This window comes from Antennarius striatus, chromosome 11, assembly GCF_040054535.1.
Source record: "Antennarius striatus isolate MH-2024 chromosome 11, ASM4005453v1, whole genome shotgun sequence".
Taxonomy (NCBI): Eukaryota; Metazoa; Chordata; class Actinopteri; order Lophiiformes; family Antennariidae; genus Antennarius; species Antennarius striatus.
In genome coordinates this window covers 14,305,751-14,326,292 of record NC_090786.1, presented here as the reverse complement: position 1 = coordinate 14,326,292, position 20,542 = coordinate 14,305,751, and the positions used below count along the sequence as shown (strand labels likewise).

Below are 20,542 nucleotides of genomic sequence, written 5' to 3'. Positions count from 1 at the left end.
AGTATTTTAAAAATAAACACAAGATTATTGATTATGTAGTTCCACCTACCAAGCAGTACATACATTATTTAAACTTGCTCCGTCTTGATCAGCAACAGTAATTAAACATATTTTATTGCATCATCTGACTGTAAAGGTAAGGAATAACTGTACCATTGTGAACCACGACAGCATCAAAATGTATTTTGCTACCTAAGAAAGCCCGCTGCAAAAACTAATTTGGCTTAAGTGCAATGTATATTTCTCTCCAAAATAGCCACACTCCAATTTTCTATATATTTTTTCCTCACCCCAATGATGGTAACGGTAATTTCTGCCCCACTGTGGTTCTATGGTAATCTAACATTACATATGTCATCTAACATTATTAACCAGTTGTTTTCTGATTAATTTATTGGTTATGTATGACAGAGAAAAAAGCTTCCACCATTTAATTAAAAATGAATCATTTGAATTATGTCATTTTCCTCACAATGATGCAAAAATATATTTTTCAGTGATTATATTAGCTACATTAATAAAGTGCTGAAGTAAATCCATGACATTACCATTTTGTGTAAATAAATAATAGCAATTCTACAGTACAGGGAAAGAATTGCCATGACATGCCATCATGAAAATTAATACACACATCTCAGGGTTTTTTTGTTGTTGTTTTTGTTGTTTTTATTAGTCAGGCAATTGACAATGGAGTTCATCACAATAAAGAGAACCGGAAGTTGGCTGGCTGAAACAAATCATTCAATATAATATTAAATGATTGAATGATTCAATATAATATTGGATGATTTGTGCAGTGTTACAAGACTGTATATGACCTTTGGGAAAATTTAATGTTTTTAATAATACTTTAATGAAAAATAGTATTTTAACTGTTATTTCCAACTTCCAAGCAACAAAGCAATCATAGGTTTAGTCCATAAAAAATTAAATTGTAGGTTTTGTTGTTTTGTTTTTTTTATTTTATTTTATTTTATTTTTTCATCTTTATTGGGATTGCCTAAATGACTCTTGGTTACATTCTAACATTGATACCTAGGAAAGGTTTAAACTTCCCTGTGTAGTTAAAGAATAGAGACAAGTGGAATAGAGACAAATGTATTTCTGGAACAGATTAATATGCTTTCCTATAATGGCATTGCACACAAAACAAAGGAGTTCTTTCATTCTGGCTTCGAAAATGATTACTGTCAATGTAAAGCTGGTTTTCAGACTTACCCAGTCTTAGTACTTATCTTATGTCCAGTCTGCGCACCAGAAGCCTGACACGTGTGAGCTCAGTTATGTTCTCTTATGCTAAAACCCCTGGAGCTGCAGCTCTGGTCATGTGTACTGTAATCCAGGCCGGGTCCTGGTGGGTAAGTGAGTATTTGATATCAGGTAGACAACCATAAGACAGTTTTGTCAAGGTAAAGCTAGTTTATCCTGGTGTGTCAGAGTTTTAAGCTGTGATATGTGTGTCTTCAAAGAAGACACCACAGGTCACGGACCTCGCCAAAGATATTCTCTCAGGTATTCGAGCAGTGAATTGAAAGTTAAGTGATTGCAGAAATTAGTTACCGAGTAAGCGACTACAAGGTGAAGAGGAAGTGAAAAAACAGCGAATGCAGTGAGGAACAAAATTATTCAGCCTTTGTATTGATGATGACCTCCTTCTATGCCTCATTACCTTATATTCTTACCATCTCGCACATTTGAGACTGTGATGGAGAATGTCGTCCAGAGAGAAATAATAAAATCAAAATTGAGTTGAAGTAGTGTTGAAGTAGCCATGGCGACAGTCCCATAAAGACTTTTTTTTTTTTGCAATTAAAGTAATGCTTTGTTTGGCACTTAGTCTAGTAAAAGTAGTTGTTTTCAAAACAGTTGCCTATAAATTCGCATTTAAACACTTTGCTTTTATAGTCTCTAATTAAATCAAAGCCCACTAACAACCCATTTTCTTTTTAGACAATTTATTGTATATTTTTGTTGTCAACTAATTAAATATCTGTTGTTTCTACAAAAATGTGATTACAAAATGTAAATTATTCCGAGGTGCAGGTATTCTTTTCATAGACCAACCTCTATGACAACAATGCCTATAAAAGGGTTGGTAGTACCTCAGTCTTTAGGGACTTGGCTTGAGAAACGGAGGGGAGTCGGTTTAAGTCCAGCGCAGATCACAGTATGCAGTGTGGACTGGTAGCTGGAGAGGTTCCAGTTCACATGACTGCCCGTCACTCCATTATCTCTCTTCACATATCCGTGTCTACAGGACCTTTGTGTTGCATTGGCCAATATGTTAACAGAGAACGTCCTCATCTAATGTATTAATATTTTTTTTATAATTGTAAAAAAAGAAAATTATTTTTGGGATACTGATGTGTCTTGGTTTTTATGTTTAAATTTACTGGGACCTGATCATTGGTTCTCAGCTCCCTGCACATTATGTGGTGCCTCCAGCTCCGAACAGTATGTGGAGCTGGAGTGTGGAATTTCTGGTGTCTTTAAAAATTAACTTAAATTGTCTTATTACAAATTACTACCAAATATTTTATGATTGCTGTCTCTTCCAGCCCCCTCCACAATAACAACAAAAAGTTTGGTTTTTTTCTTTGAAATTTAAAATAGTGGTTTTCAGGTCTCCTTCATGTAATACTCACCTCGAATGACTCATCCACAGTGATAACAGAAAATGGCAGAGCAGAGGCACAGAGGAAGATAACAAGATTATGGCCATTTGAAAAATGGTTTGACCAGAAAGTCTCCTCAGGTGTTGGTGCAGTAACTGATCATTAAACTGAACCCAGTCTGTGTCTTGCTGTTATCCAAACCACATAGCAGTCCTCAGTGTCAATTCAACCTCTTGTTATATTCATTTACTATATGACTGGTTTCTTTCCACAGCCTTGTGAAAGCTGTTTTTAGAATGGGCTGTTGACATCAATTACGGATACCCAGGAATCGTGTTATCCCTGCTGTCATAAATAAAACTTGTTTAAACCTATTGTATTGTCCAGTTACCAGTATCCAGTAAACTGGACAAAAACCCGATACAGCCAGGCACTCATGTCAAATCTGAGTACTTAATAATGCATGGGAGAAAATTATCTCAATGTGATTTTTTTAAAAACTTGAAATAATTCTGTATCTGTGTAACTGTACACAAGAAATTGATGATGAAAAGATAACACTAAAATATCTTCTTAAATCCATGGTTCTTCGTATTTTGCCTAAACCATAGTCTGATTTCTCATATTATGATATTTATATTTGTTTACTGTACAACCAAAACTATATTACAGGAAAGATATTCATCTGTGCATTCACTAATGATTGGGAATCAGCAACCCTTTTTAAGCCAATTTCCTATATTAAATCAATCAGTTTCAATTTCCGTGCTAGCCTGACCCCTGCAATAGCAGCGTTGTATACTTTTTGTCCCTCCTCTTCAGTTTATTGCATTGTTGTTGTTCTAAAGACATTTCTGAATTATTCTTCTTTTACCTTATGATTACACTTTATTCATTTCTATATTTTCAAGAGGGACGGCATTTTGGTTTTGCAGAGCAGAGTACCATATGTTATTCCTTAACATTAAGCTTGTCAGCATATTTCTCATTGCCTTTGTAGTGTACTTTGTGTTAAAAAGTGTCAGATGATGATAACATTTTCCTTGAGAGTTGAACTGTAGGATCCTTATGCTGAGGACAAACATTCCCCCTTTCAACTGAGTGTAAGTCACCTGAGCAGCAAGTTAGCCAACATGCATACAGTGTCCGTTCTATAAATCCCAAGATCATCTTTGACTTGTGACAACAGTGACCTGAGCTGGAATCCTCACCTGTCCTTAAAGTCATATACTGTACTTTTTCTTTTCCTTTGGGAAATAATGTGCTGTCCTGACTAGGCCTGCTGACTCTGCTTACGGTTGACCTGCCGGTGATATAAAAGCACATCGTACTCAACTCCAAAAGAAGGGAAAAGCAGTACAGGACATTAAATAGATCATTCTTCATGTTGATATATAAATATGTATAATTAATACAAACGTTTAACGTTAAATATCACAAGTCTACTCATCTACCTTTGTGACTCTGTGTGTATTTTTTATATGTATTTTTTCTTGTTTTTTTTCTTTTATTTGCAGATATCAAAGTATACATTCCCTCATTCGATGGTACATCTTATCTGGAGCTACAGCCTCTTGCATCCGTTCTCCGACCCTCTGATGCCGCTAATAATCTACCTACAACTGTTGGGGACCCTTCTGTTATTCTTCACCTGACACTGAAAACAAGATCAACTCAGGGTACCATCCTCTACAGTAAGTATAGTCTCTTTTATTAGGGTGTATAGCTACATAAATAAAATGTCTACTAAAAATAGACAGAAATAGACTAATGATCCAGAATGTGTCTACACTGAAGTTGGAATATACCAACATAATGTGGACACATTTAGTATAGCATAGTATAGGATGGTTTAATGTAATCGTTCAAAGTAGGTGAAATGAGGATAGCCCATTCTAAAGGGCAATCCTTTTGTTATTCCACTCATGGTGAAAAAGACCACTGAAGAAGGGACATTGTGTGATTTTACAGTGGTTCTGTACCAGAGTATTTCAAAGTGTGGGCACAGTAAATTTCTGCAGTCAATTGCAGCGAGCAAAAAAAAAATTACACACTAATGTGCCCCCTCAATCCTCACAGTTAATGCATTCCAGGAACCACACGCGGTTAACGAATTCCGCGATAGAACAATAAATTTTATCTTATTATTTACAGTAATTTAAACATTTATGAACCCTCCCTATACTGATATTAAACCACCTTCTATCTATATCACCTTTTCCCACACTCTTATTGACTGTTGAAAGCACTTTTGTGTCTCACAGATGTCTGAGACTCACCAAACGTAGCGCACTTCCGGGTACCATCAGCCAAAAGAATAGGCGTACGGTATCACGTGACTTCTTTTTCCTCTTTTCCTTTCGGCTTTTCCCTTCAGAGGTCGCCACAGCAAATCAATTGCCTCTATCTAACCCTGTCTTCTGCATCCTCTTCTCTACCTTCATGTCCTTTCACTACATCCATAAACCTCCTCTTTGGTCTTCCTCTAGGCCTCCTGCCTGGCAGTTCAAAACTCAACATCCTTCTACCAATATATTCACTATCTCTCCTCTGGACATGTCCAAACCATCTCAGTCTGGCCTCTCTGACTTTATCCCTAAAACCTCTAACATGTGCTGTCCCTCTGATGTACTCATTCCTGATCCTATCCATCCTGGTCACTCCCAAAGAGAACCTCAGCATCTTCATCTCTGCTACCTCCAGCTCTGTCTCCTGTCTTTTCCTCAATGACAGTCTCTAGACCAAACAACATTGCTGGTCTCACCAGCGATGTTGGTACGGTATCATGTGACTGCCTGCCAAATATCCGCGATGAGTACAAAAGTTGAATTTTGACTTTGGACTAGTTTTCTCAAGGTCATCCTCTCATTTTTATCCCCTTTGCAGCCCGATTAATGTGCTTTTTGTTTCATCTTTCTATCTGCAATGGTTGTGATGATATTTGGTGGATGAACAGACTGACGGACGGACAAACACACAAACACTGACAATTACAATACATCACAGCTTCGCGGATGTAATGATACATCGAAATGTGCTGAGGTAACTGCCTCTAAACATATTAAGATAATGTAAATATAATGCAGTTTTAGAGGGCTACATGTTCTCATATATAGCAACAATTATAGTTTTATTGGAACAACAGGAAGTAGGGCAATTATTGGCTGAAATGAATGTGAATGATCTATAATAAACAGAACTATTACATCACATCTGATTTATTACCATGTGGCCCTTTGTTGAAAGGAAACAGGTAGCTTTTCCTTTTGTAGACTGCTGTTTTGTGGTGTTGTTTTAGATGATACAAGCTAAAAAAAAAAGAGAGCTGAAGACGAGAGCTGACCAGTCATATGGGAGCTAGGATTGAACTGACCCTTTAGATCATCCAGGAGCTCTACAGTGTACCTGTTCCTCCTGCTGTTTGCCTTTGTTCCCACACCTGCTCACATACACATGCACACAGTCTTTTTTATGGATTTGGATAGGTAGTCCTGCCAGCTACTGAGTAGACCCTCTTAACAATAGAGCATTGTTTGGGGAGGAAAAGCCAATAAATTTAGAATATTTTTTTAGGGCCGAGCCATCAGAAGTTTAGTCTTTCTTTTAGATTTTATTTATTCTATATTACTGAAGAAAGCTGCATAGAGTAACCACATTAGGAGTGAAGGCTTTCAGCTGCGGATCCCCAAAAATCCAGCAATGTATCTAAATGGACTGGAATTTCCGCTCTTCAGCCTTAATGTGCAGCCACTTAGATGTGTGAGGTTACTGTTGTCCATAAGTGACACCAGATTGTCTCAGGTAAATGTCCTGTAGAGTTGAAGGCACTATGTGTTGTGTGTTAATCACCAATTATTTACTTTGCATTGACCAGAAACAGAAATCACAACATTCATCTTCCTTATGTATTGTAACCAAGTTCAACAACGTATCTATGACAGTGTCTGCAAGTTCATGGCCTCTCATTGACATTTTTAGACCTTTAAAGTTTTTTCTTATATTTTATGCAACATTATATTTTACACCTTAGGATTCATCTAAAGTTTGCGATATTGATTTTCTAGCATTGTGAACTTTAAAAATACATTTGGAATCCACTCAATATAATGTTTTCTGCATGATTGCTTCTTGCATTACAGTAACTGTGTTTTTTAACAAAAAACAGTTCTGGGATGAACACACAAATTACTTTTTGTTCTTAGCTGTTTTTAAACAGTTTAAGTTAAAAAAAAAAAAAGAGCATCTTTGGTAGTTTCAGCAAGAAAAACTCAGGGGAGAAATGGATTGACGATTTCTGAGCTGATGTTATCCTCTGATGATAGCCATTAAATACCTTAAAAGGTGAGCCTGAAAGGTCAAGCTGCCAAGCCTTAAATATGTTGTAAATATAAATTGGTATAACCAGGGTCCAATTTCTCGAGAAAAAAAAAAAAAACAGACGGAGGGATCTTTTTTTTTTTTTTAATCATGATAAGCAATCAACAAGCCCAAGTCCTTTTTAGGTTAATAGTAGGCCCTAAGAGCCTAATTTCTAAACAGTTGAACATTCATATTTAATAATATGTTAAAAATACATGAAACATTATAATTTTCTGTGCCAGCGACGATGTGGAAGATGGCATAATTGCGCTTCAGGACCAAGGATTAGGGTCGATCATGGGGACATGGAAAAAGGTTTTTGTCTAATGCGAACAGTCAGTAAACTGTAAAATTAACACACCATGGATTAAGATTTCACGTGTCATGTCAAAACACCTCAGCAAATGTAAAGCTAAACAGTTTGATCTGATGTTGGACACCCCCGACAACAAATCATGCTCTATTTATTTCCAATTTGAACACAAATGTAAAGTTATTCAACTATAACTGTTATAACATTCATTTGCAGTAAATTTTATGTAGTTGATTGAAGGTGGTTTGTGCCTTAGAATAGTGGAGGAATAATTATTTAGGAAATGCGTGACGTTGTCAAATCATAAGTATGAGAACAAAGCAGCAGAATGATGATGAAGCAGAGCTTTTAAGTCAACAGGCTTAATGATTGCATTTGGAAAAACAGCACATTGCATCAACAAAAAGCACAGCTGATGTGAGGTAAATCATACATTTTTTTTAATTCATAGGGATAACAGCATTATTTTTCATTATTGTCAACCTTTCCACTCACAACCAAGTACTGAACTACTATATTTTATCATTTAGGAATTGATTTCAATTGTGGGACTCCAGAGGCAGCTGACGGGTACAGGCAGGCCAGGCGTACAGCAGCTTGAGTAGTCGCGGAGGCAAAATCTCAGGTCGGGGAGGAGTTCGGGGAGGCCATGGATGAGGACTATGTACTGTATTAGCCTCGAAGAATATCTGGCAAACCATTCGGTGCCTCAGGAGGGGAAAGCGGTGCACAGCCAACACTGTTTACAGTAGAGGCGGAGAGCTGCTGACCGAGACTGAGGATATTGTTGGGCGGTGGAAAGAATACTTCAAGGGTCTCCTCAATCCCGTTACTATGTCTTACAGAGAGGAAGCAGAGGCTGAAGTCTCGTTCATCCCCCAAGCTGAAGTCATCAAGGTGGTTGCCAAACTCTTTTGTGGATGAGATTTGCCCTGAGTACCTAAAATCTCTGGATGTGCAGGGACTGTCATGGTTGACACGTCTCTGTAACATCGCATGGTAGTCGGGGACGGTACCTTTGGTTTGGCAGACCAGGGTGGTGAAAAGTCTATTCCTGGGTACTGAAGGGGATGGTTAGACCTAATGTATAGTCAAATCGCGGATTCAGCAGGAACAATGCAGTTTTCGTCCCGGTCGTGGAACACTGGGCCAGCTCTACACTCTCCATCGGGTGCCGGAGGGCTCATGGGAGTTTGCCCAACTGGTCCACATGTGTTCTGTGCAAGCAGCTGAAATGAGTTTCCTCCGTAGAGTGGCTGGGCTTACCCTTACAGATAGGGTGAGCAGCTCAATCACCAGGGAGGAGCTTGGAGTAGAGCCGCTGCTCCTCTGCCTCGAGCGGAGGCAGCTGAGGTGGCCTCCTGGACACCTCCCTAGGGAGGTGTCCCGGGCATGTCCTACCAGGAGGAGACCTCTGGGAAGACCTAGGACACGCTGGAGGGATTACGTTTCTCAGCTGGTCTGGGAACGCCTCAGGATCCCCGTGGAGGAGCTGTAAGAGATGTCTGGGGAGAGGTACTGTAAGTATGGGCATCCCTCCTGAGACTGTTGCCCACATGCCCTGGCCCTTGATAAGCGGTTGTAGATGGATGGATGGATGGATGGATGGATGGATGGATGGATGGATGGATGGATGGATGGATGGATGGATGGATGGATGGATGGATGGATGGATGGATGGATGGATGGATGGATGGAAATTTGTATTTTTCTCTACTTCAATGGTTACAACTTGAATTTAGGTTCGTTCTAAGGGGGATCACAGATTTGGGCTTCCAGGTCATAGCTCAAATCTGTTTAGTATTTTGTTGAAAATACCTTATTTTTTCATCTCTAATTTCCAAGAGATTTGGAATGGTTTGCACAGTATTTTTTGAATTGTATTAATTTAAATTTATTTTCCAATTTACAAAAAGTTTAGATAAAATCAGATGAATAATTACAAAGCACAATTAATTAAATACAGTCATTGAGGGTATACTTTTTTGTCTATTAGTTAAGACAAAGTCTTTGGATTGTAATATATTATACATATATTTTCTTTTTTGGAGCTTTGTTTTGGAACTTCACTAAGAAAACTCATTGAGGGCAGACAAAGTACATCATACTAGAGCTAGATAGCGGAAAATCATATTTGACTCTTGTCCCCTGTTAGCCTGTCATATTAGTTTCTCATATATCCTTCACCATTATCTGGCCTCATTTATTCTTTTCTGGTTTACTTGGACTGGTCTGAAAAAAATGACTAAGTACATTAAGAATATGATGTCACTATGACATCACAAGAGCTGTCACCATCCCTCCAATTGAATGTGAACAAAAGTACAATTTACCATGACCTCAATAATTTTATTTTATTTATTTAACGTCAGTTGAATCAGCACATATGTTTTAAATATTTACAATTTGTCATTGCTGTCTCTTAGGAAATCTCATGTCTTGAAGAGATGGCGTTTCAGACATCATGTATGCTGGGCACAGTGGCTTTTGTCTATGAATGTTGTTTTCCTGTCTTACAGTGAACCATCTATTTGGTGTCAGAGGAATTGAGTTGAACGAAAACTCCAGAGAACAAACAGACAAAATTAATCAGAAGACAACCAAAAGACATGCACTGAGAATAGGTGAATCTCTTCGCTAGACTTGCTCCTTATTTTCCCTCTTTACAACCATGTCTGAATCAAACATGGGAATCTCCCCCTGGTCTTCAGTTGTCAGCTTTACAAGAGAAATATGTGAAGGTGGAGTGTGTGAGGAGGGGAGAGCAGGTGACAAAGGAATGAACACTCTGTTAGGCTCAGTGCAGAGTAACAGGGCCATGGGGACAGTAGGGAACAATACTGAAGAAAGGTAGAAAAATAAAGGATGGGGCAACATTGACATCTGTAGTATATAGTATTTGTCAGCAAGTGAGTAATGGCACCAAGTAGAAACAACTGAAAAGGACGTTCATTGTTACAGAAGAAAGCTAAGTCTGCTGTGTTCATTTAGTTCAGACAGTCTATGCTGAATTTTGTAGGTTGACAATTATATAACTTACGTGCCAAGTATAATTAGTTTCGTACTTGTTTACAAACATGTGTGTTGAATGTTTTTTGTTCTGTTTATATTTCAGAACTATACTAAAACAATATATATATATATATATATAAAAAACTATATATATATATATATAGTTTTTTTAGAAGTTAAACTAAAATCTACACTAATAATGGGTTAATTTATTGCAGACTAGACAGCATTGGTTATCCTGAGTTCACAGCCGTTCAGCAAACCAAAACACTCTGCCAGTTTTCCAAGAAACTTCATCTATCATTAACAATGTGACGAGACTCTAACATGAAGTTATAATCCTACTGAAAATAAGAATCAGCTAAAAATATGAAAAAATTGTGCTTGTTCGTTACTTCAGAACACAATACTAGTCTCGTTTCTGGTTAAAATGTTTTATAAATACTGTTATATTTTTTAATATCAAAAATATTGCTGTGTTGAAGTATGTAGTGTTTAGGTTCGAGACAACTTTTTATATTTTACTCTTTATATTTTACAGTTTAACATAAATGTCATTGGTTTCTTTCAAAATGGGAATTTTCACAGGACCCAAATACAGTACACCAGGATAGAAGTCCACATTCATAGTTTCAGAGGCAAATATCCTACAGCAGGGTGTCAGGAGATCAAGTATAGAACGGGCAAAGGGGCAAAATCTAGGAAAAAAGCAAAACTACATGGAAGTCCCAAAAACCTGGAGAGTAGGATGAGTCAATGACAATCTAACAGTGAACTGAGGTCTGAGCAGAGCATAAGAAGGTGGGGCCTGATTGGAGAAGTAAGCAGGTGGTTGCAGCAACACACGTGACAGGAATGAGTGGAATGAGTGGGAATGATATCAGGATAAAGAGGACAGGAGAGAAAACAAGAACTGGGAGTCCTGACAGGCATGCTGCTTTACTGTTATATACATTCTTCTTTGTTACATATGTCCCATCATCAAGGCAGCTCTCAAACAAAGCCTGACAACTTTTTACATTACATTACATTAAAGTTTTACATTAAAGTTATTCTTGTTGACTCTTGGCAGTAGTGATAGGCAGACAAAGCCCAATGAAGCATTGAAGCTTTTCATCCAATCGGTTCACTCAGATTTGACGCTTCTTGAGGCTTCATTTGCACTAGTACCACATCTACTTGATGCTAAAATATCATTGATATGAGTTTGACGTGTGTGGCATTTTGCAGAAAGACTGTCAGCAAAATAAAGAAGTATTCAAAACATGTATATTTTAGTGATGGCAGTACACTTTGTGTGTGTGTGTGTGTGTGTGTGTGTGTGTGTGTGTGTGTGTGTGTGTGTGTGTGTGTGTGTGTGTGTGTGTGTCTGTGTGTGTGTGTGTGTGTGTGTGTATGTAAATAAAAACTCAAATAAATCTATTAATAATCCCTGTAGGGAAATTACTTTTATTTTACTCCAAATGCCGTACTTTGACAAGTATATATACTGTACTTACCTTGGCCTTGAAAAAAACTAGGTCAAGGTCAAATTTCAACTTTTGTACATTTTTAGTACATATACATAAGGTAGAGAGAGAAAACAAAAGGCGTTATATTCAGGGAAGCAAGGGGATGGAAATTAGATCACAACCTTGACATTGAATGAAAAACTAGGTCAAGGTCAAATGTTCACTTTTACAGTATGCCCTTAGGCATTCGTGCATCAACCTAGTGACTTTACCCATCACAAATATTTGGTAGGCAGTCACGTGATACCGTACGCACATTCTATTGGCTGACGGCATCCGGAAGTGCGTTAAGTTCTGTGAGTCTCGGACTTCCGTGAGACACAAAAGTGCTTTTAAACAGTCGATAAGAGTGTGGGAAAAGATAATACAGATAGAAGGTTGTTTATTATCAGTATGGGGAGGGTTCATAAACTTCGCTCTACCGCGGAATTTGTTAATCACGTGTGGTTCCTGGAACGCATTAACGGCAAGGAACAAGGGCGCACTGTATACCTACTTAGGTACACATTTCTGAAACCTGATGAGATAAAATCACAAAACAAAAAGCATCATTTTCAGGAAGCCAGAGAAAAAAAATATGTAGGTCAGGGTAAAATATTGAATTCAGGGGTGTCGCGGGATGTTACAGTCTCAGACTGCCTTGCGGTCTACTGTGGTAGGTCTTAGGTGATTTATTTCTTTTCTTTTTTGGGGGAGCGGTGGCTCAGTTGTAGAGCGAGTGGTAGAGCAGGTTGTCCAATTTTTTCAGATCGGCGGTTTCATTCCCGCTCCCGCCCAAAAACACCAGTGTGAGTGTGAGCTGACAGTAGGAGGTTTCAGCTCGCCTCCGGAGCACGGCTGAAGAGCCCTTGAATAAGGCGCCATCCCCCTTACAAGCTGCTCATTAGGGCGCATCGAGCAGGAGCTGCCCGCCACTCTACTTCCCCCTGCATGTGTACAGGACCTTGTGTGTGTTTGTGTGTTCAGGGCCTGTACACACGAATATATATTTATATGTACTAACTAGAGTGTGCCACTAATTTCCCTGTTGGGATTAATTCAGTGTATGAAAAAAAAAAAAAATTAAAACAATACAGTGGTACCTCTACTTACAAAATTAATTGGTTCTGGAAGAAATTTCGTAAGTAGAAAATTTCATAAGTAGAGATGCGTTTTCCATGCAAATGCCCTAATCCATTCCTAGCCTACCAAAATTCAGACATAAATGTTTTATAAAGCATAGAAATGCATCAAAACATTTAACAAATACATGGCACAATTAGATTATTACACAATAAATGAGAGTTGTGCATAACGTAAAAAACAAAGAATAGAGTAAAGAATAAAAATGATGGTCATTTACCATTTAACTTGTCCTCATTGTCTTTTGTCCTCTTTGGTTCATGCTTTCTTGCCTCACCATGCCGAACAACAGAGTGAATTCCAGTCCTCCTTTTAAACTTCTCCAACCACCCACGCGATGCCTTAAATTCCTTAAACTTCCTTTTGTTTTAATAACGTGGCAATTGTAGATGCATGACGGCCATATTCTTTGGCAAGATCAACCAAACACATCACTTTTCATGCTTTTGCTATTACCCCTTGCTTTATTTGTATGGACAGAAAATTTTATTTGTCTTTTCTTTTCCTATTTTCTCCATCACTTTCTTAGGGTCCATAGCGAATACTCAAAAAGTTAATATATTTACGTAAAACTATCAGAACACGTCATGGGTCTAGGGCCGAATGACGAGGATGCTGCATATACACCTATGCAGAGTGTGCATAGACACCTATGCAGCGTCCTTAGCCAATGAGGGACCTCCTCATTGGCTTAATCGTATGCCAGGATGCTAGGTAATAGCCAATGGCAGAGCAGCTATAAAAATGTTGCGTTCAGGAACCTACGAAATTTCTTTCGTAACTAGAGGCAATATTTTCCTGTTGAGGCGTTTCGTAAGTAGAAAATTTCGTACGTAGGGACATTCATAAGTAAAGGTACCACTGTATTGTAACAATCCCTCAGTGTCATGAATGCACACAAGGATGACAACTCGAGACTTCCTTTGAGAGCTTTTAATGAACACATCCAGTCTGAATCATTAACTATCCTGAACTAACTCCCGCTCAACACTCACCTTTCACACTCACCCGTCCCCATATCAAGTCTCGCGACATGCAGAACACACACAACCAAACACAGGGGATATCACAATATTTCCCCTGGTTTAGGAAACACCCGCCTCATATAGTTGTCAAACCTCGTTGTCGTTGTCAAACCTCGCGGCACAAACCAAACCACTACCTGAATCAGTCTCGTGGTATTAGCTGGGCATCGAGGCTTCGGACATCATCATTTTCAGCTCCCCTACATGAACCAAGCCTTGATATGTCCCCTCCTTACATGGCACATGCTTCAAAGCCTTGGTACGGAACGTCACATCACTACTTGGCCGTAGTGTCATATGGTTATCATCTTAATAGCACACTAGGAATATTTGAGTTTGCACAAAGTTAACCTGTGGAAATGTTTTATATTTTGAGTGGATTCAGAGCCTGGTTTTTTTTTTTAACCTTTATTTATCCATGTTAGCCTCATTGAGATTAAGAATCTATTTTTCAAGAAGGACCTGGGCCAAGAAGGCAACAAAAAGTTTCAGACACACGTCAGATCATTACAGATAAAAAATAAATTACAACATTTTACCGAGAAAAGATGTACAGTATAAAATAGACATCAATAAAAACAACAAACAACAAGTGATTTGAGCCATAGGCTATGGGGAGAAACAGTTGCAATGTTTCAGCATCTGCCCTACCCTTAACCATTGTTCTAAAAGCATTTAAAGAGATGAGCTCCTGCAATTTCAAGTCTTTCTGGAGTTCATTCCCTTCCATAGGGGCTGCGAACTGAAACACTTTTTTTACCAGATTCAGTATGAGTCTTTTTTACATTCAGTAAAAACAAGTTTTTTCAAATATATTGGACTATAGAAATCAAATCAATGCTCAAGTAGCTGCACGTCCAATTCTACAAGATGTGCTTGAAGGAGAAGATTTTCAGGGACCTCTCCTATTGCCATCACGAGAAATATACCTACCTTCCAAATAGAAAGGATTAAATTGCATCTACTGTATGACAAGTAACAAAGTAAATATTGAAATATTGAAAGCACAAATAAATGCACCAAAAAACAAATGAACTGGTATCTCATCAATTTCACATTTTTGTGGCCCTCACAGATGCAGGTGTAAACTGAAATATGTTCCCTCACACAGCTGTGTGAGCGCTGAGCTTGTGATGATTACCACAAGTACCGCCTCAGGACTTTCAAGCAACGATATGGAGCAAAGATTTATACACCTTATTGGGTACACCTGTACAGCCCAATGCATTCTATTGCTACTGTTCTGCTCTGAAAACTAATTTAATTCTGCATGTTGATCTCATTTTTTTCTGCTTGCTTTAGTGACAATCGCGGAGGTGTTAATTCAATTATATTAAGCATACTTAGCAGCTCTGTTTCACAGTTTAATGCACTGAGTGATTCCCTCATAAAGTAGACTTGCTGTTTGTTTGTGTGATTAGTGTTTTAGAAGCATAAAAACACTGACAGATGCATGGTTGTATGTCATGGACTCCACACATGTACACAGCAATCATTTAAAGTGCATGTTTCTGTTCTACTTTGTTGAAAGGTAAATCCAAACAAAATGTTAAGAATATTTACGTTTTGTTATACAAAATAGGAAACAATGTTAAAAATAGACATGAAGACAATATAAGTATGAAAATAATCAAACTTCATGGGAAAGTTATTCCATTTCAGCAACCTAACTGCTTGAAGCAGGAAAATTTTAAGCACTACTGGTTTATAAAGAATAGATACTGCTCAAAAAATGAGAGGGACACTTTGAAAACACATCAGATCTAAACGCGGGAAAAAATATCTTGAATATCTTTCCTGATAATAAGTAGGTGATGTATTAGTAACAAAACGATGCCACATAATTTGATAGAAATGAAAATGATCACCATATAGAGGGGGGAATCAAAGACAACCCAAAAATGAAAGTGAAAAAAATGATGCAGTAGACTAGTCCATTTTGCCAATATACTGTATCATTGTAGCAACTCAAAATGACTCTCAGTAGTTTGTGTGGCCCCCATGTGCTTGTTAGCATGCCTGACAAGATGGGGACATGCTCCTAATGAGATGATGGATGGTGTCTTGGAGGAACCTCCTCCTTGATCTGGACCAGGGCATCACTGAGCTCCTGGACAGTCTGAGGACCAACCTGGCGGCGCCGGATGGACCTAAACATAATGTCCTAGAGGTGTTCTATTGGGTTTAGGTCAGGCGAACTGGGGTCCTGTCAATGGTATCAATTCCTTCCTCTAGGAACTACCTGCATACTCTAGCCACATGAGGTCGGGCATTGTCGTGGACCGGGAAGAATCCAGGTCCCACTGCACCTGCGTGGGTTCTGACAATGGGTCCAAGGATTTCATAACGAAACCTAATAGCAGTCAGGGTGTATTTATCTGACCTGCAGAGGTCTGTGCATTCTTCCAGGAATATGCCTCCCCAGACCATCACTGACCCACCACCAAACCAGCCATGCTGAATGATGTTGCAGGCACCATAAAGTTCTCCACGGCATCTCCAGACCCTTTCACATGTATTGCATGTGCTCAGGTTGAATCTGCTCTCGTTGGTGAAGAGCATAGGGCACCAGTGACGTATTTGACAATGCTGGTGGTCTTGGCAAATGCCAATCAAGCTCTACGGTGCTGGACAATGAGCACAGGTCCCACTACAGGACATCGAGACCTCAGGGGGACCCTCATGGAGCCTGTTTGTGATTGTTTGGTCAGAAACATTCACACCAGTGGCCTGCTGGAGGTCCTTATGTAGGGCTCTGGCAGTGCTCATCCTGTTCTTCCTTGCACAAAGGAGCATGTACCGATCCTGCTGAGGGTTTAAGGACCTTCTACGTCCCTGTCCAGCTTTCCTGGAGTGACTATCTGTTTCCTGGAATCTCCTCCATGCTCTTGAGACTGCTGGGAGACACAGCAAACCTCCTTGCAACAGCACAAATTGATGTGCCATCCTGAAGGAGTTGAACGACTTGTGCAACCTCTTCCAAAGGCCTTACCATAACATCAGATAAATGTACTGTGAGGCCATGCAGGAATTTAAAGGCATAATGATTTCTAACACTGAAAACATGGCTGGTGAGATGCTTACAGTGGGTGTTTTATATAACAATTAATTAATTTTTTTTTTTTAACTATAGAAGACTGTGCTTTCTGCTTCCATCTGCGTAAGGAAGCTTCATCCTTGCCCATTTTGGAACATAACTTACAGCCAACAGTTATCTTCAGAACGACCTGTGTTTTGACTGAATGGAAATTAGATGAGAAATGTTTCCTGCTGTTCAGGATTCACACTGATAAAAAAAAAAGTTGTTGTTTTTTTTATGATGTTCAGAAACATGTCAGACATTTTTTTTAAATCTGTATCAGACATAAATTAAAAATATATATCAACCAACTGCCAACTACATTACTATCTTAATAGAATTGTCTTCAGGTGTCGGTGCCAGCTAACAGCATGGTCTGACTGAACAGCAAGACACCAGGAAGTCTTTCATGGAGAGCTTCACATATAAAGTCAACATTATCTAATGATAAAATGACTCCATAACGGGATGAAATTTGGCTCTAGACACTGCAGGCAATTAAAAATATTTTGGAAATACACCCACTCTAATGAACAGTACTTACTATATTTCTCCACTCTTGCCACTTTGTGAAGGGTCTTTCATACAAAAAGGTTGAGGAAACAGTATAAAATATTAACAAGATATTCTTCCTGTGGTTCATTTCTCAACTGCCACTTGCACCGTTAGGCACATCCCTGTTGAACCCAAGGAAGACCTTCGAATATTCTTTATCAGAGTGTAGTATTTTCAGTGAAGCGTATCCTTTTTCTTACAAATAGATGGGAAATATTTGACACAATCCTTATAAAATTTGCTCAGACCTTTCATATCAGTGGCCATGCAGCTTTTTTTTTTAACCATGATATTTTGGTGTGCAAATCCTCCACCAATGCCATCACTTCATGAGAGATGTAACCTACACTATGAATACTCAAAGCTGTCTCCTCAACCCCCTATACTTCTATGTCTTCTGTCCATTCCTGCTTTACATTTAACCCTGCAACTCATGTCATGTCTGACAGGTTTACAGGAGAAACAGGCATTTTATCTTTGTGTAATTCACAGACCTTCATTCCTATATTACCTGCCGTCTGCCCATGTCTTTTTAGAGTGTGTGCTATCTCTCTCCACTTCCATCTTGAAAACCCTAGTAGCTTATGTGGGAGGATTAATGCTGCCAGTGTCTGTCACTCTCTTGCCATTGTGTCTCACTTGCCGAAGGACTGTGCATGCCCAGCAGAAACTCACATTGTGATTTAACATACTGGAGTCTTGGGGGTGGCACAGAACATTCTTCTTCACAACTTATATTAACTGTAAATAGAAAACATTTCTGCTCATGTTAGTAATACTGAGATCATTCATCTGTTTTTCATGATGTTCCATATTTTGGCAAAAACAAGACCAAACATTCTGATATTCATGTGGCGAAACTATTTCCAGCCATCGTTGGTGATACAGTATAAAGGGCTTTGCCAGCATATTGCGTATCATGGAACTGTCTTGCTAATATTTTCAACAATTGTGCAATTTCCTCCGGGATTAATAAAGTATATAATAATAAAGTATAATAAATAAAAATTAATAAAGTATATAATTAATAATATATCTAATAAAGTATCTATCTAAGTATCTATCTATCTATCTATCTATCTATCCATCCATCCATCCATCCATCCATCCATCCATCCATCCATCCATCCATCCATCCATCCATCCATCCATCCATCTATCTATCTAACAGAAGAATCATAAACTTACCATTAAATAGATGGAGCCTATGCTGCCATTAGATGTGTAATTGCCATTAGCGTGGTGTTCTACAGAGATTCAAAATGGAGAACGGCTTCTCACTAGTTATCTTTCACCTGTAGTAAAATTAACCCACAGATCACCCTTAACTGAAGGGTGATCTATGGGTTTATGTACAGTATCTTTATTTAATAAAAATTGATTATACTTTGTTATGGAAAAAAAATACTGTCAAACAATGAAAATCATGTATACAGTGTATGTTCTTGTATTTGTATTTGTTATTTGGATAGTTACATGAAAAAATATTGGTTACAGGTGAGTGAATGGAAATATACATGATTCAGATGATGTCAGATGATTCATCACTGGTGTGCATGTGCAGCAAACTGGTCTAAGTAGATGCAGCAAATGTGCCACGTCAATACCAACATAGAAAAACAAAGGACAAGTGTGATAAGAACATTTTTCTTAATTACAAATTACTAGTGCAGTTGTTTTTTTGCTGCCTCAGGATAGAGTTGGCAACCTTGTGCTGAAGCACATCTCATTTGAAGACCAATACTCCCACGGGTGCCTGCATGAGTGCATGTACACTGCTAATTTTCTAGCCCTGGAGAATTGATGTCATAAAGTCTACAAATAAATTTTAAATCAGTGTGAATAATGTATTTATCTCATTAGTACAAAACATCTTCTTTGTTAAGTACAATTTCTTAAAAATACTTCTTTTCTTTGCAGCTCATGAGCAGAACTTTGGCCATCAGTTTCTTCATGTGTTTCTTCAAGACGGCAGCCCGGTTGCGGAACTTGGGTGTGCTGAAAGTCATAGTTTGATTGCAGCTGTCATCGAAAAGATCAACAGTGATAGATGGGTGACACTCACAATACGGTATGCCCCCCATCCCCTACCCCGTTCCTGTATACAGTGCTCCCTTGCGCATTCGTGCATCAAAGCTCACAACTTCACCTCATTGCGGATTTCTGGTGGGCAGTCACGTGATAACGTGCGCGCATTCTGTTGGCCGACAGCATCCGTAAGTGCGCTCGGTTCCATGAGTCTCAGTCTTCTGTGAGACACTTGTACTTTAAACAGTCTATCTGATAGTGGGAAAAGTTAATACAGTTAAAATGTGATTTAATATCGGTATGGGGAGGGTTCATAAATGTTTAAATTACCGTAAATAATAAGATAAATAGTTTGGCGCTCTATCGTGGAATTCATTAATTGCATGTGGTTCCTGGAACGCATTAACCGCAAAGAATGAGGGTGCACTGTATTCCTTGGAATTATATGTCAAAGTCATTATCATTGTCTAAGAAGAAACAATTTTTGTAATCAGTATTTGTAATCTATTAATGTTTCTTTATAGATAAAAATATATCATTGTTGTAACTAGGGGTTAAAGGTGGGATTTGGCATGACGAGGACAATTACTATCATATGCCCTTATGTCTAACTTGTAAAAAGGTAGTCATTATGTTTTTGTTTGTTTGTTTGTTTGTTTGTTTGTTTGTTTTTTAACTTTTTTTGTAAATATAACAATTTTAAAAATGCATTTGTAAAAGGTATCCAGCTGTCCACATCAGTGCTGATCAGATAAGTGATTCCACAGTAACTGAAATGACAAATCTCTACATTAATGTCCTGCTTCTTTTGAACTCCTCAGTAACAATGCAGTCCCGGGCATTCATCAAAACATCAGTCACATCAACAAAATATACAGTTCTGTTTACTAAATAGGCATGAACAACCAGCTATGTCCTTCAGA

General features: G+C 38.4%; 1 protein-coding gene across 1 annotated transcript in view; it reads left to right on the top strand.

The window, feature by feature from the left end:
- The window catches only part of eys (eyes shut homolog), a 167,693-nt gene that overhangs the window by 113,505 nt on the left and 33,646 nt on the right, over window positions 1-20,542 (top strand). The window contains exons 39-40 of the mRNA XM_068326759.1: window positions 4,133-4,309; window positions 19,512-19,662. Coding sequence (XP_068182860.1) covers window positions 4,133-4,309; window positions 19,512-19,662 — 328 coding nt within the window. The remainder of the gene's footprint in view (window positions 1-4,132; window positions 4,310-19,511; window positions 19,663-20,542) is intronic.